This window comes from Pongo abelii, chromosome 21 (assembly GCF_028885655.2).
Source record: "Pongo abelii isolate AG06213 chromosome 21, NHGRI_mPonAbe1-v2.0_pri, whole genome shotgun sequence".
NCBI classification, from domain to species: Eukaryota; Metazoa; Chordata; class Mammalia; order Primates; family Hominidae; genus Pongo; species Pongo abelii.
The window spans coordinates 39,042,157-39,066,688 of NC_072006.2; the positions used below are offsets into that span (position 1 = coordinate 39,042,157).

The 24,532-nt window shown below is 43.5% G+C and overlaps 1 protein-coding gene across 2 annotated transcripts in view; it reads left to right on the forward strand.

The window, feature by feature from the left end:
* Nucleotides 1-3,557: 3,557 nt before the first annotated feature.
* ACSS2 (acyl-CoA synthetase short chain family member 2) overlaps nucleotides 3,558-24,532 on the forward strand; it is a 51,140-nt gene continuing 30,165 nt past the window's right edge. Inside the window, exons 1-2 of one of the 2 annotated variants that reach the window (XM_024238754.3) lie at nucleotides 3,558-3,970; nucleotides 9,575-9,770. In XM_024238754.3, the coding sequence (XP_024094522.1) occupies nucleotides 3,793-3,970; nucleotides 9,575-9,770 (374 nt within the window). In that variant the 5' untranslated portion in view covers nucleotides 3,558-3,792. The remainder of the gene's footprint in view (nucleotides 3,971-9,574; nucleotides 9,771-24,532) is intronic. The other variant, XM_024238753.3, reaches the window with a different exon arrangement.

Below are 24,532 nucleotides of genomic sequence, written 5' to 3' on the forward strand. Positions count from 1 at the left end.
GAGGGCGGGGCCTGAGCTTCTCGACAGCCGGGAGGGGGCGCCTCTCCCAGCCCTCGGCTGTGTCCCGGTCTGACTCGCCCCCGTCTGCTCAGCGCTGTCAGCCTGCAGCGGGCACACAGGTGCACGTAGATGGACAGCCAGGAAGGCAGAGCAGGGTCGAGGGGAGAGCGCGGGGCAAGCGAGACTTCAGTGGCTCTGCACTTCACGCAGCTCAGGGACCAAACCCCTTCCTCCTTCCAGTCTGAATCCAGCTAGTGTCCTCCTCAAATCCCAGGCTTCCTTTTCGGGCCCCAGACCCTTTCACTGACCGCAAATCCCTCTCGACCCCAGATCCTGTCTCTGACCCCAATCTCCTCGGACCCCAGACCCCTCCTTGAATTCCGAGATCCTCCTCCTCCGATTTTAGACTCCTCCTCCGACCTTAGACTTCTTTTTCGACTTCAGACTCTGTCTTCACCCCCAAACTCTTTTGAAAACCCCAGCCCATGCTTCATCTCCAGGCCTCTTTAACTGCAGACTCCTCTTTGGACAACAGATCCCTCCTCTGACCTCAGATCCCTTCCCGCACCCCAACACTTCTGACTCCTCTTTCAACCGCATTCTCAAACTTTAGTGTGTGTTAGGATCTTTGAAAGCGGATCCCCAGATTCCACTCCAGAGATCATGATTCAGTGGGCTGGGATGAGGTCCTTGGAACCTGAATATTTACCATCATCTTAAGAGTTTTTGATGTGGTTACGGAAAGGACACTTTGAGAAAGAAGGAGTGGTGGTAGTGATGGTAGGGCAGGAGTGGGGCAAGGTGGGGAATAGGTCTCCATATTCTGGATGTCTGGGTTCTATGCTGCTACCGCTCAAACACTGTGTAATCTTGGGCAAGACAATTAGTCTCTCTATGAGTTTCCCCATCTGTGAAATGGAAAGAATAATAGTACCTATATTAGAGGGTTGTCATGAGGATTAAGTAACAGAATGGAAAGCGATTAGTATAGGGCTTGGCACCTACTCAATAAATGGCATCATTATCATCATCATCATCATTGCCTTAATCTGGTAGATTCATTCCCTCCAAACCCATCCATCCTCTCTCCACTCAGAAATTCCAACCACACTACAGCTTGTACTACTTCTCCATATCCAAGGATGAGGAAGGTTCCTTCTTTTACGAGGTCTCTGTTCCAAACTTTCACTGTGAAGTCCACAGGAAGACAGGGGGTGCTGGTGAAGCCTCTATACACACATCCTTTCTCTTCCCAACCCCAGACCAGTCTCAGGGACGGCCTGAAGTGCTTGAAAAATCTACTATATGCACAGCAGCTGCAGTAGCAACTATAGACAGGAGGGGGAAGCAGTGTGTCGGGAACAGTTCTGGGGTTTGGTAGTAGGACTTGGGAGAGAGGATAGGAAGGAGAGGGCTACTCAGAGCTGTGTGGTAAGAGTGCCCAGGGAGGGTAACAGTCTATCACCAAAACGTGTACCCATTGTGTGTGCCTTTCCCCACCCCAGAGAGTTCTTATCTCCTCAGTGATGTTTGTAGGGTCTATTACACTACCCTGAGGTCTAATCCCTCAGGTGGGACCTTTCCCCACTCGATGAGGTCTGCACCTTCTCAGTGATGTCCACTCCCACAGTGTAGTTGGCAGCTCCTCAGTGGAGTTTGAGTCCTCTGGTAGGGTCCACGTCTCCTTAGTAAAGTCTATATCCTCTGTATCTCTTAGGGGAAATCCATTTCTCCTCACTAGGGTAAGTGCCCTTCAATGCCATTCATGTCCTATTAGCAGGGCCCAGGGCCCTTCAGTCAGATCTGAGAACCCCCAGCAACATCTGTGCTCCCTTAGTGGAGTCCATGTAGTGTCAGTGAAGTGTGTGTCCCTTCGGTGCAGTGGACATCTCCTTGATGAAAGTATCTGACCCGTTGGTGGGGTCCATGTCCACTCCAAGAGGTCTGTACTCCTTCAGTGGGCCCTGAGATTCCCGCCCTCCTCGGGATTGGGCAGACTCTCGGTCTCCCATAGAAAGATTTTTTTTTCAGCTTAGAGTGTGCAAGGTTTACGGTCAGCTGGGCAAAGAGCAGGGAAGTAGCTGGGAAGGGAGGCTGGGCTAGATGGGGTCACAAGGCCTGTGTAGGCTTCAGGTAGGTGGGAGCTGCCCGCTTCAGGCCTCAGAATCACTCTTGGAGTTAGATATTTAAGAATCCTTCCTGCCTTGACAGCCAGTCTGTGAAATGATGGTGAGGTGGGCCCTTCTTCATGGTGAGTGCAGGTGAGAGATGAAGAAGGGTCCTGCCTGACTTCTTTCTGGGGTGGAGGGGCTAGAGGGAAGCTAGAGGTAATTAAGCCCAGGTTGTGGTGGTGGTGGGGGTTTCCCTTGGTGAAGTAAAGAGATTGTGAAGGAAAGAAGAGAATGTGGGCCGGGTGTGGTGGCTCACGCCTGTAATCCTAGCACTTTGGGAGCCCAAGGCGGGCAGATCACCTGAGGTCAGGAGTTCAAGACCAGCCTGGACAACATGGTGAAATCCCATCTCTACTAAAAATACAAAAATTAGCTGGGCGTGGTGGTGTGCACCTGTAATTCCAGCTACTCGGGAGGCTGAGGCAGGAGAATTGCTTGAATCCAGGAGGCAGAGGTTGCAGTCAGCCGAGATTGTGGCATTGCACTCCAGCCTGGGTGACAGAGTGAGAGACTCTGTCTCAAAACAAAAACAACAACAAAAAAAGAGAATGTGAATGATTTTTCCTATTTGCACAGACTTTGATATTTTACAAGCCTTAGCTTCAAGCCTGATGAGGAAGTAAAACCAAATCTGGAGTCAAAGAACCTAGCTTTGGCCCTAACTTGGTCGTTATTTGCTCTCTGACTTTGCACCAGTTCCTTCCCTTTCCTGGGTTTGCCATTTGTGCAATTAGGAGGTGGGCTTATTATAAAAAAACCTGAAGGTGTCTCCTAGTCTTCACTTATTGAGTCTTGTACTTTAGATCTGGATGGAGATTTGTGAAGGCAAGGAGATTGAAGACATGTCCTCATAAGAGGGAGAAAATCTGAGCTGGTTCCAGGGTGAGCAGAGAGGGGGTGCTGTCGCCAGAGCATGCCCTCAAGGTCATGGGAGAAGTTTTTCCGGAGGACGGGAATGTGGGTGTGGCTCAGAGAGGGGGGACCTGGAGGGAAGGGTGTCACCTGGAAGGAACCCTACCCCAGATGGCTTTCCAACTCAATGGGGTGATAGGACTGTGCAATCAGATCACGGGGCGGCTCCACGATTGACCTTACTCAACTCCTCTCCTTAGTCCATCCCTTTCCCTTTCGATCCTCGCCCTAACCCAACCCCTTATCTGTCACTCCAAGACCCCACCCCACTCTGGTCACTCCATGGCTCTGCCTCCTCTCGTGTCACAACCAGCCGGGTTACTCCCCATCACTCCATGGGCCCACCTCCTCTCCTGTCCCGCCTGGCCCCGCCCCTCCTCTGGCACTCCACGGTTCCACCCTCTTCCTTGTCGCACCCGGCCCCGCCCCTTCTGCTTTCACTTGACGGCGTCACTCCTTCCGGCAAGTCAGCTCCACCCTTATCCCTCGACTTTTCCTTATAGTATTTCTGTCCTTGCTAACCTCGATCCCTCCCCAACCAGGCATGGCCCCGTCCCCTCTGGCACCGCCCACCCGCCAGACTAAGCCACGCCCCCACTCACCAGGCCCCGCCCCTCTCCGGAGGCCCCGCCTCTAGTTCGGCCTGTTTTCCCAGTCCCGGCACCCGCCGCGACCGCAAAGGCGGCCGCGGTTCTAGAAACTTGACGTGATGGGGCTTCCTGAGGAGCGGGGCCGGAGCGGCAGCGGGAGCCGGGGCCAGGAGGAAGCTGGAGCCGGAGGCCGGGCGCGGAGTTGGTCTCCGCCGCCCGAGGTCAGCCGCTCCGCGCACGTCCCCTCGCTGCAGCGCTACCGCGAGCTGCACCGGCGCTCCGTGGAGGAGCCGCGGGGTGAGGCCCGGCCCGGGCGGGCCTGGGGGTGTGAGGAGAAGAGTGGGGGCTCCCTGGGGGAGTCGGGGGCTCCCTTGGGAAGCTGAGGGGTCCGTGAGGAGATGGAGGTTCTGTGAAGGAAGAATTGCGGTTCTTTGAAAATGGAAAAGGGATTCCGGGAGGAGACGAGGGTTCCATGGGAGCTGGGGAGTTCCCTGCAGACTTGGAGGGTCCGTGGGGGAGATGTGGGTTTTTGCGAGGAGACGTGGGATTCCGTGAGGGAAGAAGTGAGGTTCCTTGAGATTGGGACGGGGAGGTCGGCCAAGAGAGTGAAAGTTTCATGGGAAGAGAAGGGGAGTTCCTGAGGCGAAAAGAGGGTCTCTAAGGGGCGACTGGAGACTTGAAGGGAGGAGGGCCACGAATAGAACTTTCTTTGCTTCCCTTTCACACCAGCTCAGCCACTGCCTCCTGAGACCTTTAACCTGTGAACTCTTGAGGGCAATAACGGGTCTGGTTCTCATCTTGGGGTCCTCGATTAATAATGGAGTCCCCCATCTATTTTTAGTATATCGGACATCCCAATGGAAATTACGCGATAAGACTGAACGAGTTACTACGATGTCAAGTTGTTTTATTTTATTTTTAACTTGGGCTGGGATTGTATTAGTAATAATTCAGAAGTTCTGATAGATGGTTCCATGTCTGTTAAAATGTATGAGGAAAATCGGCCAGGAGCAGTGGCTCACGCCTGTTATCCCAGCACTTTGGGAGGCCGAGGTGGGCTGATCACTTGAGGTCAGGAGTTCGAGACCAGCCTGGCCAACATGGTGAAACCCCCATCTCTACTAAAGATACAAAAATTAGCCGGGTGTGGTGGCGGGCACCTGTAATCCCAGCTACTCGAGAGGCTGAGACAGGAGAATTGCTTGAACCCAGGAGGCAGAGGTTGCAGTGAGCCAAGATAGCGCCACTGCACTCCAGCCTGGGCAACAGAGCAAGACTTCGTCTCAAAAAAAAAAAAAAAAAAAAAAGTATAAGGAAAATCTCCCTACCCTTGCCCTCAGTCTGGGTAAAGGCTATATATATATAGATTGTTTGTTTGTTTTGAGACAAGGTGTTGCTCTGTCACCCATGCTGGAGTGCAGTGGCCCGTTCTAGGCTCACTATAGCCTCCATCTCCTGGGCTCATGCGATCTTTCCGCTTCAGCCTCCTGGGTAGCTGGGACTACAGGCAGATGCCATGACACCCAGCTAATTTTTTGTATTTTTTGGAGAGACGAGGTTTTGCCATGTTGCCCAGGCTGGTCTTGAACTCCTGGCCTCAGGTCTTGAACTCCTGACTTGGCCTCCCAAAGTGCTGGGATTACATGTGCATGAGCTACCGCGCCTAGCCAAGGAGTCAAAATTGCACCCCCATTGGGAGGCAGCATGATGTTTGGTTGTGGGACAAGCATGGGCCACGAATCAAATCCAGAAAAATCTAGATTTAGACCCTGGCTCTGCTGTTCATTTACTGTGGGGTCTTAGGCAAATTTTTAAGCCTGTCTGAGACTCCTTTTCTTCCATCTATAAGATAGGACTAGTAATACTTGCTTAATGGGTTTGTATGAGGTCTAAAGTGTGTAATAAGTGTGCGCTATAACATGCCTGATGCACAGTACACATTCAATAAATAGTAGTTAGTCTGATACAATATAAATCAAACAATTATCAAGTAATGCAAGACAGGATTCAATCAAGTGTAAAGTGGTGGAGTTGGGATTTGAACCAAGACAGTTTGACTGCAGAATCCATATCCTAATAGCAATGCTATTCCTCTTCCACGACCCCACAGAATGCATTTCACCAAATTCCGTCAAATACAGAATTTCTACCAGGGAAGCAGCCTCCTAATTTGTCCTCTCTTGCCTAGTTTCACCAACTTGAGTCTTTCCAGTAGATTTATCAAGACACCATTAGATTGATATTATGGAAATATGCTTTCATATGTCACTGCAAAAACTTTCAGTAGTTCCCTGTTTCTGGCAGTTTCTAATTAAAATTCTGCTTTTCTTTTAAGACCTCCAGATAATCTAGCTCCACCCTGCCTCTCTATCCTTATCTCCCACTACTTGCTACCACTCCCCTCATTCTAGATAGATCATTCTCCTTGATATCCTGGATACACATTTATTCCCACCTTCTTGCCTTTGTTCATTTCCTTCTGCTTCTCTCTACCTAGTCAAACTCCACCTCTTCCAATAGAGCATTCGCTGATCATCCCAATTTATGCTCGCCTTTTTCCTCTTCTGAATATCTTTAGTACTTAGAAACTATGCTACTCATCCAGATTCTGACACACACACACACACAAACACTCACACCCCTACCCAAAAAAAACCCCAGAAAAACCGTGTGCATAAAATTCAGTTTTGTAGCCAAACATGGTGATGCACGTCTGTAATCCTGCTACTCAGGAGGCTAAGGCACGAGAATTGCTTGAACCCGGGAGACAGAGGTTGCAGTGAGCCAAGATTGTGCCACTGCACTCCAGCCTGGGCGACACAGTGATACCCTGTCTCAAAACAAAAACAAAAACAAAAACACCTCAGCTTTCTTCATTCCTTGTTGATGGACATAAATGTGGTTTATAAATAGTTTTATATACTATGTGCCTACTATTATCACTTGAAAATATTTTTGAGTATTTGTACTCTCGTTATTAGCTGTGTGGTCCTTGGCAGAGTTTCCTGAGCTTCAGTTTTCTCATCTATAAAATTAGGATAATTAATGTATACTTTGTAAGACCATAATGTCATAAAGATTAAATGAGATTAGTCCAGTCCCTGATACATGAATGGCATTTACTAAATACTAGCTCTCATTTGCTTTCTCTTTAATGGCCATTTATTATTCTATGGTATTACTACTTGTATTACTAGTTTTTATCATTTTGTTATTGTTGGGCTATTGGGTTGTTTCCAGTTTCACTATTATAGTGTTGCTATAAACATCTCTTTACTAATCACTTTTTTTCTTTGTGATTATTTTCTTGAAGTCTATTCCCTATAGTTGAGATAGCAGAGAAAAGGGTATAAAAAGTTTTATGGGCTGGGCGTGGTGGCCCACACCTATAATCCCAGCATCCTTTGGGAGGGCAAGGTGGGCTCCCAAAGCTTGAGCTTAGGAGTTTAAGACCAGCCTGGGTAATATGGCCAAACCCTGTTTCTACAAAACAAACAAACAATGTGTGCCTGTAGTTCCAGCTACTGGGGGAGGGAGGGGGTGCAGCTGAGATGGAGGGATCACTTGAGCCAGGGAGATGGAGGTTACAGTGAGCTGAGATCATGCCACTGCACTCCAGCCTGGGTGACAAAGCAAGACACCGAGCTAAAAAAAAAATAACAATAAAAATTAAAAAAAAATAAAAAGTTTTATGGCTCTTGTCATGCATTGCCTTGCAATCTAATAAGACTGCGCCAATTTCTTACAATGCCATTATTGTGTAAGAGTATCTGTTTTCCCAAGGCCACCCAGACATTGGGCTTAATAATTTTTTTAAATTTTTACTAGTTTTCTAGGTATATAATGGCACCTTGGGGTTGATTTAATTTGGATTTCTTTAATACATTACAAGGTTGTGCACTATGTGATTTAGCTTTCAATTATATTCTGTCTTGTACATTAAAAAATATTTCATGTGTTAATCTTATCTCTCCAACTAGATTGTATAAGCTCTAAATTGTGTAACCTGAAACAAATGACTTAGCTTCTATGAATTTTATTTCTTATGAAATGAAAGAGGGGGTGATAATCTGTAAGGTTAATTCCATTGTTATGGTTCTAATTGCTTCTCTTTCCTCCAACTTTTTTTTTTTTTTTTTTTTTTTTTGAGACAGAGTCTTGTTCTGTTGCCTAGGCTGGAGTACAGTGGTGCAATCTCAACTCACTGCAACCTCCACCTCCCAGGTTCAAGTGATTCTCCTGCCTCACGCTCCTGAGTAGCTGGGATTACAAGCACCCGCTACCACACCTGGCAATTTTGTGTGTGTGTGTGTGTATTTAGTAGAGACAGGGTTTCACCATGTTGGTCAGGCTGGTCTCGAACTCCTGATTTCAAATGATCTGCCCGCCTTGGCCTCCCAAAGTGCTAGGATTACAGGCGTGAGCCACAGTGCCTGGCATCCTCCAACTCTTGATTCGGTACTCAGACTATCCTAAATTCTCTGCATTCATATGTTTTACCTGTTGAGTACATTTTCTGCAGAATAGCCAGGCAGATATTTTAAGAAAGTAAATTTGATCATGTCACTCTTGCTTAAAACCCTTCAGTGAATTTTCATTGCTCTTGGGATATATACCAAATTCCTTATTATACACAGAATTGCATGATTTGCCCAGTTTATGCATCAATTCCTGCTATTCTTTCCCTTATTCTCAGTGTTTCAGCCTCAAGGAGTTCCTCCTAACATATGCCCTTGGTCTCTTTTTTTCATATGGGAGTGGAGAAAAACTTCTATTCATCTTTCAGATTTTAGCAAAAATGTCTCAAGGAAGTTTAAATCTTGACTTAGTAATTGTGTAACCTTAGACAAGTTATTTAACCTCTCTGAGCCTTGATTTTCAAGTTTATAAAATGAGAAAAGCCTCCCTCCTAGAGTTGTGGTAAGGATTAAATGAGATAATACATATGAAAAGCTTAAAGAAACATTTGGCACATAGTGAATAACACACAAGTAGAAGCTGGAGAAGGAGATGCTTAATATCTAATTGCTGAGAGACAATGCACGAATTAAGAGAAGAAAGAGTTGGTCATGGAAGGTTCTGTGGGTGAAGAATTTTTTCCTTTTACTAATTACTTCATTAAAAAATTTACTTTCTAGTTAGACAGATGGTGAAAAAAATTGTACTTGATTTCAGCAGAACTCAGTGGTGTGTACCTATAATCCCAGCTTCTTGGAAGGCTGAGGCAGGAAGATAGCTGAGTTCAGGAGTTCAAGACAAGCCTGGGCAACAGCAACAAAAAATTACTGATTGCCTATTGTGTGCTAGGCATTGTGCTAGTACTAGGTGGCTCTGATTTTAATAGATGGTAAAAAATGAGTAGGCAGTCTTGAGGACAGGAGGAAGAATTTGAGTCAAGATTCAGCCCAAGAGAATAGAAGATGGGTTAGAAGAGTGTTGGCTGCTGGCCGGGCGCGGTGGCTCACGCCTGTAATCCCAGCACTTCGGGAGTCCGAGGCGGGCGGATCACGAGGTCAGGAGTTCGAGACCAGCCTGGCCAACATAGTGAAACCCCATCTCTACTAAAAATACAAAAATTAGCCAGGCATGGTGGCACACGCCTGTAGTCCCAGCTACTCGGGAGGCTGAGGCAGGAGAATTGCTTGAACTGGGGAGGCAGAGGTTGTGGTGAGCCGAGATCATGCCACTGCACTCCAGCCTAGGTGTCACAGCGAGACTCCATCTCCAAAAAAAAAAAAAAAAGTGGTGGGTGCTAAGATTAGACAGGTAAAGAAGGGACCCAGGTGGTGGTTCCTAGGGCAAGGAAGTTATAATTTGGTCCTGTGTATAGACTGGTAGGCCTTCTGAGGCTAAATATGTCTCAGAAGATTAATGATATCTGGGCTTCCATTTCCGTTGCAGAATTCTGGGGAGACATTGCCAAGGAATTTTACTGGAAGACTCCATGCCCTGGCCCATTCCTTCGGTACAACTTTGATGTGACTAAAGGGAAAATCTTCATTGAGTGGATGAAAGGAGCAACTACCAACATCTGCTACAATGTACTGGATCGAAATGTCCATGAGAAAAAGCTTGGAGATAAAGTTGCTTTTTACTGGTAAAAATATCTATCTTATACTTGGTGGCAGATAAAAACACTCATTTGATACTTACAACAACCCAGTACAGTAAGCAAAGTGTCATCAACTTAATGTCTCAGGTGAGGAAAAATACCTCAAGGAAGTTACATGTCTTCCTTCAGATCTCATAACTAGTATGTGACAGAGCTGACATTCAAAGCCAAGTGTCCTGACTTCTAATCTAGTGTTCTTGGCTTTGCAGTTGAAGAGGGAGAAAGGGCATTGGCAAATGGAAGAGAACAGGACTGAGTAGCTTTCTTCCTCATTCTTGCTTTGGAAGACAAATAGTATTGGGTTTTTCACCACCACTACTACCACTACCATTATCATTATCTTTTGCAGAGCTGTGTGCCAGAAACTATGCTGAAGTGCTTGACAAATATTATCTCCTTTGATGCTTATAATAATTATGAAAGCACTATTTGTTTTCCTCATTTTACATAGGTGAAAACTAAAATTCTGAGAAGTCAAGTGACATATCTGAAGTGAAACAACTATCTAGAAGCAAGGCTGAGATTCAAACCTAGGCAGTATAATTACAGAGCTTACACACAACCATGACACTCTATTACTGCTCTAATTCCTAACCTTGGCCTCTCAACAGCTTTGTAAAATAGGAATTCTTAGTTTCATTTTATAGGTGAACAAATGAAGCATTGAAGGGTTATGTAGTGAATAAGGTCATAGAGTGAATAAGTGGTAGAACCAGGATTCAAATTCAAGTCTGCCTGACTCCTTGCTAGTACCACTAGGCCATGCAGCCTCCCCAGCAGGAAATTTCTAAGACTGCTTCTCCCAGGAATTTAGCTGTCTAGGAGATACTACTATACCGAATCCAAATAGGACTTTGAAATTCCAATAATTGGGGTGTTGCTTCTGCCACAATCTATGAGCACTCAGAGTTGATCTATTGTTTTTGTATTGTTTTGTTTTGTTTTTTTGGAGACAGGATCTTGCTCTGTTGCCCAGCCTGGAGTGCAGCGGCATGATCTTGGCTTACTGCAACCTCTGCCCTGCCTCCCCTGCTCAAGCAATCCTCCCACCTCAGCCTCCTGAGTAGGTGGGACTACAGGCATGCACCACCATGTTTGGCTAATTTTTGTATTTTGTATTTAGTATTTTTTGTAATGATGGGGTTTCACCATGTTGCCAGGCTGTTCTCAAACTCCTGAACTCAAGCGATCCACCTGTCTTGGCCTCCCAAAGTGCTGGGATTAGTGTGAGCCACCATGTCTGGCCTGATTAATTATTTAAGCTAGCCAATAGGAGCAGCTTGGATGCTTCATGGGAGAGTTAAATTGAAACTCACTCAATATCTTTGCCCAGTTTGTGTGATATATTGAGAAGAGCCTTAACCTGAGAGGCAAGAAATTTAGGTTCTCCTTTCAACTCTGCCATTAACATGTTGTATAACCACAGACAAGGCATTTAACTAAGAGTCAGTTTCCTCTTCCATAAAATGGGGATAATAATTCTACCTTTGTTTTTCTCTCTAGATTGTTGTAAGAATCAAATTAGATAACATTGTAAAAGTACTTATTTGTTTATTGGAAAACACTGTATAGGTGTGAATGGTCTATTATTATATTACCATTGCTTAGTTGGGGGCCAGTTTGTCACTGAAATTCACTGTCCATTGTGTATGTTGAGACTCTCTTTAGCTTCTGCTCTAGAGCTTTATGTTTGAGCTCCAGCCAACACTTGGGCTCATTTCCCAGGCTCTTTAAAGATCAGAAAACCTTTAAAGATCTTCAAAGGAGGCCGGGCATGGTGGCTCATGCCTGTAATCCCAGCACTTTGGGAGGCTGAGGCAAGAGAGTTGCTTGAGCTTAGGAGTTTGAGACCAGCCTGGGCAACACAGTGAGACCCCCATCTCTATTTCACAAAAAAGAAAGAAATAGGCTGGGCATGGTGACTCACGCCTGTAATCCCAGCACTTTGGGAGGCCAAGGCAGGTGGATTGCTTGAGCTCAAGAGTTCGAGACCAGCCTGGGCAACATGGCAAAACTCCCTCTCTACATAAAAGACAAAAATTAGCTGGGCATGGTGGTGCACGCCTGTAGAACCAGCTACTTGAAAGGCTGTGGTGGGAGGATTGCTTGAGCCCAGGAGGCGGAGGTTGCAGTGAGCAGAGATCACACCACTGTACTCCAGCCTGGGCAACAGAGCAAGACCCTGTCTCAAAAAGTAATAGTAATAAAAATAAAATAAGGAAAATAAAAAGAAGAAAAAAAGATCATAGAAGGAAATGCTTGTATCTGAATTTGTTCCCTGGTTTGAAAGAACTCAGGTGCCCAATGGAAAACAATACACAGGCCAGAGTTTTCAATCACTGGAGAGTTTTCCAGAATCCTGAGGCCCTTTCTTTCTAGAGACACCAGTTCCCCTACCACCCTTACCTGAACAGGCTCTGGAGAGCCTCTCTTTCCCCATCTGTAAAATGAGAGGAGTAGACTAGATCAGCGTTTTCCAAAGAATGCTTCAGGAACTGCTAATTACTGGAGATATTAATAGGGGGCTTCTTAATTCATAAAATGATTGAGTCTGAGAAACACTACATAATAAATTGCCTTTGTGTGAGATTCCCAATGTATATTAGCATAGTAAAATCTCCAAGATGTCCTACATTAGAAATACCTGATTAATTTTGTTTAACATAAGATTTCCTGAATTTATTTAAGCCCCAAACACTTTTTGCCAGCATGCTATTGATATCACAAGAAGCAGTATTCCATGGAACACCCACTGGGGAAGCACTGGATTAAATAATCTCTAAATTTACTTCCAGTGCAAAATTCTGTAACTCAAAAACAAGACATCCTAACTCCATTTTTACATTGGTCACTCCCTCAACAAGAATTGTTAAAGATATTGGATACTCAGGGCTGCATTAGGCATTATGGATATAGGGGTAAAAAGGCAGGAGACAAGTACCATATAGGCAATTACTATTTAATTATTTTATGTTTATAGTAAAGCAAAAGCAAAATACAAATAAATTGCATTTTATTATAAGAAAGTAAAGTGCAAATATGCCGGATATGTGGTTACTTCCCTTTGTTGCCTCTATATTTTTAAATGATATGCTTATACTGCTATTTTTCATCATTTTTAAAGAAAGTATTGATTTCTTACTACGATAGATAAGAATTTAGTTCTTATATACCTCTCTAACTTCTTTCTCTCTTCTTCTCAATATAATTATAGCTGTTTTCTAGTTAATTTAAAATCAGTTTACATAAGAATAGCATACTATGGTTATATTTCCTTTTATGTACAGATTTTTATTTACTCTGAAGTTAATAATTGCTTACCGGGCTGGACGCAGTGGTTTATGCCTGTAATCCCAACACTTTGGGAAGCCGAGGTGGGCAGATCACCTGAGGTCAGGAGTTCGAGACAAGCCTGGCCAAAATAGTGAAACCTCATCTCTACTAAAAATACAAAAAAAAAAATTAGCTGGGCATGCTAGTGCACACCTGTAGTCCCAGCTACTTGGGAGGCTGAGGCAGAAGAATCGCGTGAACCTGGGAGGCAGAGGTTGCAGTGAGCCAAGATCGCACCGCTGCCCTCCAGCCTGGGTGACAGAGCGAGACTCTGTCTCGAAAAACAATAAAAATAATAATAATAATTGCTTACCATTTTTCTTCTTGTACTATTTAAGCCTTTATCATATATTTAATATTTTCCAATCTCACTATCATATGAAGTCCTCCTTTTCCTCCCAAAGTTCTCCCTCTTGGAGCTCACTTCTTTCTGTTCTCATTCTTCCTAATGCTTTTAAAATGACATCTTTTCCGTGATTCGCTCCAATTGATATACTTCTTATAGAAACACATTATGGCTTTCTTCTTAACTTTATGTCATTTAGACAGCTATGGTGGCATTAACAAGCCACATTTGTAACTCGTTTCTTGTTTTGGAACATGCATTGTATAGACATTGAAATTATCCACAAAGGAAATGGTGCTCTTAGGAAAGTACTCCCATTATCCAAAATAGAACCATATTAAGGAATAATTTGGCCTTTTACTTTTGGCTTGACACATTGCAAATGTTCATGGAATAGTAGTATTTTTAGAACTTGAAGTGACCGTTAGAGTCCATCTAGGCCAACTCTCTTCAAAGATTGGTAGATTAAGGGACAAAGAAGCTAAGTGATTTGCCTAAGGGTCATACACCTGTTTGAAGACAGAACTGAGACTAATCTCCAGATACTCTCACTCCTAGTCAACTATTTTTTTTCACTCATGACACTACCTCATTATTCTAGTAGTCCAGCACTTGGCTGTGACAGATAAAAAGAGAAATCAGCCACATTAGCCAAACTGATTTAAATTAACTTTAAAATGCCAGATAAAATGTGTTATTAGGTTTAAATGTCCCAGACCTTAGTCTCATGGAATTTACATTCTATTTGGAAATATCAAATAGATTGGCCGAGCACAGTGGCTCATGCCTGTAATCCCAGCACTTTGGGAAGCCAAGGCAGGTGGATCACCTGAGGTCAGGAGTTCGAGACTAGCCTGGCCAACATGGTGAAACCCCGTCTCTACTAAAAATACAAAAATCAGCTGGATGTGGTGGCAGGTGCCTGTAATTGCAGCTACTTGGGAGGCTGAGGCAGGAGAATGGCTTGAACCCAGGAGGCAGAGGTTGTAGTGAGCCGAGATTGTGCCATTGCACTCCACCCTGGGCAACAGGAGCGAAACTCCATCTCAAAAACAAAATAAAACAAAACAAAACAAATAGATCTACATAAAAACAGCCTGGGCCAGGCACAGTGGCTCACGCCTGTAATCCCAACACTTTGGGAGGCTGAGGCGGGCGGATCACCTTAGGTCAGGAGTTCAAGATCAGCCTGGCCAACAAGACGAAACCCCATCTCTACTAAAAATACAAAAATAGCCAGGTGCGGTGGCACACTCCTGTAATCCCAGCTACTTGGGAGGCTGAGACAGGAGAATTGCTTGAACCCAGGAGACAGAGGTTGCAGTGAGCCGAGATCACGCCAACGTACTCCAGCCTGGGCAACAGAGCAAGACTCCATTAAAAAAAAAAAAAAAAAGCCTGAAAAGAATTGTGGGCCAAACTGCCAAGAGCTACTTACACCAATAGTTCACAGAAAGGAAAAAGCCTTATAGGGAGGTAGGATAATATAAAGATTAGGAGAATGGGTGTTTTGGTGTCAGACTAACCCAGTTTGAGTCCTATTTTTGCCACTAATTAGCTGTCTGATCTTGGGCAAGTTACTTAACCTCTTTGAGCCTCAGTTTTCTCAACTGTTAAATGTGGATAAAAATAGCTTTTATCTCATGGAGTTGTCAGTTTTGTAAGATTGAATAGGATAAAAAAAAAATGTCAAATTCCTGGCACATTGAATGCACTTAAATATTAGCCACCACAGTTATTTATATTGGAACAGTGAGAAGACCAAGCATGTTTAGAGTAAAAGGTTTATGCAGGGAACAATTTATTCATTCAATAAATGCTTACTAAGAACTTATTAAGTGCCAGGCACTATTCTAAACAAAGTTCTTGCCCTCATGGAGGTTATAGTCCAGCTTGAGGAGACAGAAAATAAACACAGAAACCAGTAAGTATATGACAGGTAGTGATGAGTACTATAGAAAAATATAGAGCAGAGTGAGGGGAAAGGGAAGTGACAGTGCAGAGTGGGAGCTGATAAGGAAAGAACCTTTTGATAAAGATGACGTTTGAGCAGAGATCTGAAGGAAAGTATGGAGTGTGCCATGCAGATTGTTGGGGTAGGGAGGGGAAGTGTTCCAGGTAGATGGAGAACAAATGTGCTGCTGCCTGGTGTGTTTGAAGACTAGCTAGGAAGTTAGTGTAGCTAAAACGTGTCAGCTAGGGAAGACAGAGTAGTATTGACACCAGCAGGATATTAGATCATGTCACATCTTGAAAGCCAATGTAGACCCTGGCCTTTTATTCATGGTAAAATGGGAAACCACTAGACAATCTTTTTTTTTTTTTTTGAGACAGAGTCTCGCTCTGTTGCCCAGGCCGGAGTGCAGTGGTACGATCTCGGCTCACTGCACCCGCCATCATGCCTGGCTAATTTTTATATTTTTGTATTTTATTGTATATATTTTTTGAGATGGAGTCTCGCTCTGTTGCCCAGACTGGAGTGCAGTGGCACAGTCTTCGCTCACTGCAAGCTCTGCCTCCCAGGTTCACGCCATTCTCCTGCCTCAGTTTCCCGAGCAGCTGGGACTACAGGCGCCCGCCACCACGCCCAGCTAATTTTTTGTAGTTTTAGTAGAGATGGGGTTTCACCATGTTAGCCAGGATGGTCTCGATCTCTTGACCTTGTGATCCACTCTCCTCAGCCTCCCAAAGTGCTGGGATTACAGGCGTGTGCCACTGCGCCTGGACAATTTTTGTATTTTTAGTAGAGACAGGTTTTCACCATGTTGGCCAGGCTGGTCTCAAACTCCTGACCTTGTGACCTGCCCGCCTCGGCCTCCCAAAGTTCTGGGATTACAGGTGTGAGCCATCGCGTCCGCCCACACCACTAGACAATCTTAAGCACAGACGTGATAATGATTTGGCTTCTATTTAGGCTCTATCTTTTATATTAAGAAGAGACTGTAGAAGGGGAAAAGTAGAAGCAGGGAAACCAATTAGGAAGCCATTGTAGAAATCCAGGTGATAGATTGTGGTGATTTAGACTATAGTAGTAGTCATGAAGATGGTTAGATGTGGTCAAATTCTGGATCTATTTTGAATGAAGAACCCATGGAATTTGCTGACTTGGATCGGGTCTGGGGAGTGAAAGAGGAGTCAAGGTTGTTATCAACAGCGGATGAGGTCCAGGTATGGGAGATCTTGACTATTTTTGGAGATCTGTGAAAGGATTGCATGCAGCGGAATGTAGAAGTCGCAGCAGAGGTTAAGAGGATTCATCTGGATACATATGGAAATGGGAATGTGAAGCCAGAGAACTGAGAGTTTGTTATTCAGTCCTGAACTGGGGTGCTGCTGGTGGGAATGGAATGGAACAATGACATTTTAGAGTGATTTGGTAATTATACAGTAATTTAATCTGTATAAAGGGCTTGGTGCTTGGCAAAAAGTGTATTAGCTATTTTTTTCATTATGGAAAGAAACCAGCATAGGTAACTAGGTGTGTAGATGGTGGAGAGACAGGGAGAAAGTGAGAGGAAAGAGTCAAGGATTCTCTTAGTCTATATAAACACTCCCTCTTTTGAAGGCACACGTTCATCTGCTCCAAGGGCTAAATTTGCCCTGCAAAATACAGACTTTGGTTCCAACTCTCTCATGCTGTCTTCCCCCTGGTGTGGTAGATAAATATGTTAGTGGGGGAGCGTGTGTATATGTATGAGAAAATGATCAGTGACAAGGTATTGGGATAGTCATTCAGGGAGAGAGAGTCAGTGAGGGTGTTAGAGGTAGCTGAAGGAGTGGAAGGGAGTTAGCTAGTTGAAGGAACACTGGAGGACTGTCGGGGATTTGGGGGATTAAGTAAAAGGTTTATAAGGAGAGGGTGGAAAGAGTGATTGATGGCTGATATTCTTGGTCATTTATACTAGCTGCTCAATCTCTACTTTTTCTAGGAGAAGTCCCCAGTAACCAAAGCCCAACACATTTGGTATTGTTGATTCCTTCCATTGTTTGCTTTGCTTTGGGTTGCCTAAGGCTGTGGTTATCTCTGAGCCACCTAAATTCTCACCCTCAGTTGAAATCACTACTGTCTCTTCATGGCTCTCAGTATATTTCAATCCTTCTTCAGGAACTGGAGCTTTCACGAATAAGGCAACTTTAGGATTGACCCTAGGACAGAAGCTCTGCTCTCAGGATCCTTGTATGCTCCTGAATATGAATTCCATAGTATGATACTTGGAGCTCCCCAGATCCTTGTAGGCATATGTGTGTGTGTGTATTTGAGGCCAAAAAAAGAAAAAAAAGTCCCTGCCTCCCCATATCACTGAAGTGAACTCCAGAATATGGACCTAGATAATTTAGAGTCCCTGGACATGAATGATAGGACAATATACTCTAGGGCTCTGATTTTCCATATCACCTTGACAAATCTCCTTGACAAAACATGAGCTTGCCTCACCTTCTCAACCATCCCCACCTTCTCAAATACACACACTTTATCTATATCTTCACTAGTTTCACAACAGCGTATCTATTGATTAAGATATATTTGGTAAAGAAAAACACTCATTTTGAGAAAGATGACTTCAGACCATTCTCTTCCTCTCTCTGGGCCTTCTCTTTGTGGGCATGATGGGAAATGAACTACAGATACTCTGCAAGGTCCCTTTCATCTCTAATCTTCCAGAATTCTATGACTGTTTCTGAAGAGAGGAAGCAGTTTTTAGAAGTTCTGTTGCAACCTGTAGTGACTCTGTGGTGACTCAGTAGGCGGATTGAATTTCTGTTGAGATGGTAAGAAAGAGGGAGGATTTTGTTTGTTTATTTATTTATTTAATTTATTTTCTATAATGATGTTGACACCATAAAGCAAGAATTTTAGAAGGTTTGGAATGAAGGGGCTGAGGAAGGAGTCTGCTCCCCTTGCCTGAGGGTTGTTTGTGGCTGGTAGCATAAATACTCAAAGCTAATGGGACATACATGGGAAATACCTGTTGTTGGGAACAGTCTTTCTCCACTTGAATCAGGTGAGCAGATTGTGGAGGAGAGCTGGAGGATTTCATGTTTAAGGTGGATTTCTAACCTGCTTCTCTCATTTCTCCCCGAGTTTTATGACCCTTGACACTTTACAGAACACCTCCCTAAAGTGGTGAAAATGAGACAAGTAGGCTGTGCTTTCCGAGTCACTTTTTTTGGAAGTAGGTGGCATATGAATAATAAATGTATTACTCTGAAGACTCTGTCTTGAGGCCTGTTTCAGTGTCCTGAGCTTCATATCAGCTACCTGAGTTTGTGTCTGGGCCAACTTCTTATACTGGCATATTCAGTAAACATTTAATGAAAAGAATTGCTTTAGTTAATGCCCTTTTCTGAGCCTTCTTTTTCCCACTTATAAACTGTTAGGGATGTACAAGACACTTTTTTAAGTTACTTCTGGCACTGACCTTTAGAATTTCTGTCACAAATGCAGGGAACTGCCTGGATAAGTTCTCTACATTTCTGGGAGAAGTTAGGGGAGAGGAGGAACTGGCCTCCTCTCCTTTGAAGGTACTAGGTGGTCAGATGGGAGCAGGGGTTCTTGCCTTATGGCAGCCCCACATTTATAACAATTAACTCAGAAGGCGTGGAGTTGAGGATGGGCCTTCCCCCACTTCCTGGATTTGGTTTGGGAGAGGTTGGGCACTGGTAATGACCCCCAGTGTCTCACACCTTGAACCTCTGAGAATTCAAGACTCTCAGTTTCAGTCCTTAGAGGTCATTGGGTCGAATTCCCACACAAATCAGGAATTGTAGTACCAATATCCCAATCCCTAACAATCCCCATAAGTTATCATTCTGATTCTGGGTCATTCTGATTCAATTCCTACATCTCTACCTTAATACTTACTAGTTGGGCAAGTTACCTCACCTCTTTAAACCTCAATTTTCATGTCTGTAAAATGGAAATAATAATAAGTCCTGTGACATAGATTGTTGTAAGGAAGAATTGGAATAATCTATATAAAGGGCTTAGTGCTTGGCAAAAAGTGTATTAGCTATTTTTATTATTATGCTAAAACCCTATACCTAAAACAGGTAACAGCAGTGCTGATCTGGTTGGAGCATGGATGGGAGGCCTAGAGCCACATTCTGTAGGCTTCTCCACCCTGTCACTGTGTTGCCTGTGAGGTGTGTGTCTGGAATCCCTAGGGATTTGCAAAGCTCAGTTTGAAAACCCCTGATCTAGTCTAGTGTTCTTGTTTTATAAATGAGGTGATACTGAGTCCACAGTCTCAGGTTCCTCATATGATGTGGCTTCCTAAACAACCATGTCGGTCTCCCCTGGATATACTTTAGTTGGCCAGTATCTCTCATTAAGTATTCCAGCTATGGTCTGCCTTGAACAGGGTACTATTACCATTCTTTGACTTTACATATCTAAGATTACATTAGCCTCATTGACAGCCACACTCTCCACTCAGTTTATAATCTCTCATAATACTTAAGATTTTTCTTTTCTTTCTCTCTCCTTTTCCTTTTCCTTTTTCCTCTTTCTCCTTTTGTTTCCTTCCCTTTCCTTTCCTTGTTTGTCTCACTCTGTTGCTCAGGCTGGAGTGCAGTGGTGCAATTGTGGCCCACTGTAGCCTCAAACTCCAAGGTTCAAGTGATCCTCCCACCTCAGCCTCCTGAGTAGCTAGGACCACAGGCATGCACCAACAGACTCAGCTAATTTTATTTTTATTTTTATTTTGAGACAGAGTTTTGCTCTTGTTGCTCAGGCTGGAGTGCAATGTTGTGATCTCGGCTCACTGTAACCTCTGCCTCCTGGGTTCAAGCAATTCTCCTGCTTCAGCCTCCCGAGTAGCTGGGATTACAGGCACACACCACCATGCCCAGCTAATTTTTTTTTTTTTTTTTTTTTTTGTATTTTTAGTGGAGACGAGGTTTTGCCATGTTGGCCAGGCTGGTCTCAAATTCCTGACCTCAGGTGAGCTTCCTGCCTCAGCCTCCCAAAGTGCTGGGATCACAGATGTGAGCCACTGTGCCCGGCCAGCTTGGAATTTTGAATTAGAGAAGGTACAAGAGAAGACTGCAAAATCTCAGATATAGGAGGGCCTTGGACTACCTGTTATCTCTTTTTGGGATATAAAGTTTTTAGAACAGCCCTCTTCTAGGGTTCTAAGGTCTGGTCTACTTATGGTTTTACTATCATGGTTTATTATCATGGTTACCTTATAGTTTTACTATCATGGAGCATCATTATTTTATTTAAATAAAATAAATACAACCCTGAAACTATTCACCCTGGAATACATTACACATAGAGTTGCCTGTACAGAAAACATCTCTAGAGCATATGAACACCTGCATTTCTAAGTGTGATTTTTTGACTAGAGACTAATTTTTGAAACCAACCTTTGCTTCTTTTTGACCATGATATTTTAATACATGAAAATCTATCCAAAGGAGCAGTCACAGAGGGTTCTTGTTGAACTTTAGTTTCTGAGCTGCTTTTGAGGATGGTTATTTGAGGTGTCCTCCAAACTGCCACATATAGTGAGTTAGAGAATCTGCCAGGCACAGTGGCTCATGCCTGTAATCCCAGAACTTTGGGAGACTGAGGAGGGAGGATCACTGAACTCAGGAGTTTGAGATCAGCCTGGGCAACACAGGTAGACCCCATCTCTACAAAAAATTTAAAAATTAGGCCAGGCGTGGTGGCTCACACCTGTAATCCCAGCTACTCGGGAGGCTGAGGCAGGAGAATCAATTGAACCTGGGAGGCAGAGGTTGAAGTGAGCCAAGATCATGCCACTGCACTCTGGCCTGGGTGACAGAGTGAGACTCTGTCTCAAAAAAAAAATAATAATAAATAAAAAATTAGCTGGGTATGGTCATGCATGCCTGTGGTCTCAGATATTTGGGAGGCTGAGGTGGGAGGATTGCTTGAGACTGGGAGGTCGAGGCTGCAGTGAGCGGTGATCATGCCACTGCACTCCAGCCTGGGTGAGACCCTGTCTCAAAAAAGAAGTTAGAGAATCCTAATACAACATCCGGATTTGTTAAAAATCTGTCTAGTTGTTTTCATATGATGGGAAACAAACTGACAGAAATCTAATTTTATTTATATGGATAGCCATGCTCTACTTGCTAAGACCACAAGAATAGGCTCAGAGAGAGGGGAAAGTTTGTGTAAATTATACATTGAATTAGGGGTAAACAATCTAGTCTGGTGACTCCATATTCAGAGCCAGGGTTTCCCAATTTTAGTTTATGTAAATAATTACCTGAGGATGTCGTTAGAAATCCAGATTTCTGGACCTTATCCCAGACTATTGAGTTAGAATCTCCAGAGGATAAGACCTCTGACTTGTATTTTTGTAACCTCCTCAGACAATTCTGATGTTGGGGGGAGGGACAAAGTACCATTGAAAAATTATTTAGGTTAACAACCTTAAACTCTTAAAATTGTATACCTAGAAGAATTTTGAAAAATTATGTAGCTCTTGACATAATGTTCATATCTAAAAATTTTATAAGATTTAAAAATTGCAAAAAATCGAATTTCCAAAATATTTTACATGTTATATACACACATATATATATGCACATATAGGTTATAGCTCTTTCAAGATGTTGGCACTGCAAATTTAGCTCATATAATTTATAGAAGACATCTACCATATAACCTATTTTGCATAGCCAGTTATCACTCAACATAATCAGCCAAATCAGATCTACTTTGTTAGAAATTGCCTAACTTCTTTCTTAAGATAAATATGTTAATATATGACTCTGTGATAACTGTTTCACTTCTGAGTTGTAATTCTAAGAGATATAAGGCAAGTAGTCTTGCCATGAGTTTGTTACGTGGATGAATTAAGATGCCAATTCTTTCAATACTGATTTCTCGGAGAAGCTCTCATTGATTTGCTTTCTTGGGGCTCTCCCTCAGAAGTTATACATTCTCAAATTGTCCCTTTGTTTAACACTTTGTTCATACCCTGTCATTGTACCATAATAAAGTTTGAGATAAGAGAGAGCTATGACATTCTTGTTTAACATGGGAGAAGGGTAATTGTAAAAGAGAGTGAGAAAGAAGAACCAACTCAGACAGATCATTGTTAGGAAATATTACATATGGAAGTTGAGGATCTAGACATTTATTCTCTTCATATTTTTCTGTGCAGGTACTCACAGGAATAGAGTACCCTAGATTGAGGACTAATGATTTAAACTGCCTTTGACCTAGATAATAGAGAACCATTGTAATGAATGTTTTTGCATGTGTCTGTTATACTTGAGAGACTTGATGTACGTATAAAATGATGCCCCTGGATTTTCTTTCCACTTTCTGTTTCTGCTCTAGGCATATTCCTCTTTTGGGCTGCATTCCAAATACTCTGCCCTCATTCACTTGTTGTAGGTAAGGCCAGCATGGGACACAAGATGGTAGGAACAAGTGTGTGATTCCCCTCCTGTAAGTAGGCATGTAGGCAGTGAGAAAAGAGAAGAGGTACACAATCCATCGGGCACCAAAGCCACTTTGGCCAAGGGGAACATGCACAAGGTATTTGGATCAAGGCCTGAAAATAGCTGGCAAGAGGACAGGGTACAATAATAGCCCAGACTGCAGGGCAGGAGTCCCATACTCTGAACCTCAGCTCCAGGGGTCTCTTCCAGCCTCTTCACAGAGTCCCAGACTGAGCCCACTGTAGGAGCTCAAGAAACACTTCTTGACATGATTCCAAAATCCATTCCACAAATTCCACTCTTATCTTTCCTCTGCCTGTCCAGCATCTATCTTGTTTATCTGTATCCTATCTTATCCCCTCTCCTTCCATACTTTCTCTCTTTGATCATCCTGGATCCAGCTGGTCATATAAGCAGAGATAAGTTTGTTCATTTGTTTATTCATTCTTTTATCTATTCATTTTACAATTATGTATTAAGTGCTCACTGTGTATTGGCCTTTGTGGTAAGCACTGAGGAGAAAACATATAAAAAGATACGCTGTCTGCCATTAAGGAACTCATAATCCAGTGAGGGAAACAGATGTCTACATAGGACTGTAGTGCTAGAAAAAAATAAGTGCCCAAGTGTTGTCTTTAGAAATAAACAGAAAGGCTGGGCATGGTGGCTCACGCCTGCAATCCTAGCACTTTGGGAGGCCAAGGCGGGTGGATCACTTGAGGTCAAGAGCCTGGCCAACATGGTGAAACCCTGTCTCTACTAAAAATATAAAAATTAGCCGGGTATGGTGGTGGGGGCCTGTAGTCCCAGCTACTCGAGAGGCTGAGACATGAGAATTGCTTGAACCCGGGAGGCAGAGGTTGCAGTGAGCCGAGATAGCACCACTGCACTCCAGCCTGGGCAACAGAGCTAGACTCTGTCTCAAAAAAAGAAAAAAAAAAAAAAAAAAAAGAAATAGAGGCAAGAATGAATGAATGAATAGTGCTTAATCTTTCCAATGAATGAATAGTTACAACCTTTCTGGAAAGGAAGGTTTGTAAAGATGTCTGTATTTTCCAAATTAATCTGTACATTTATTGCAATTCCAATCAAAATCGCAATTATATTTTTTATTGAGATATAATTTATACCATATAATTCACCCATTTAAAGTATACAATTCATATTTTTAATATATTTGCAAAGGTGTACCACTTTCAACTTTAGAACGTTTTCATCACCCCCAAAAGAAGTGCAATACTCATTAGCAGTCATTTTTCATTTTCCCCCAACTTCTTCCCCTCTAGCTCTAGGCAACCACTAATCTACTTTCTGTCTCTAAGGCTCTGCCTTATTCTGGATGTTTCATATAAATGGAATCATATAATATGTGGCCCTTTGTGTCTGGTTTCTTTCACTAAGCATAATGTTTTCAAGGTTCATCCATGTTATAGGCCGGATGCAGTGGCTCATGTCTGTAATCCCAGCACTTTGGGAGGCTAAGGTAGGCGGATCACCTGAGGTTGGCGGATCACCTGAGGTTGAGAGTTTGAGACCAGCATGGCCAACATGATGAAACCCCATCTCTACTAAAAATATAAAAATTAGCCGGGCATGGTGGTGCATGCTTGTAATTCCAGGTACTTGGGAGGCTGAGGCA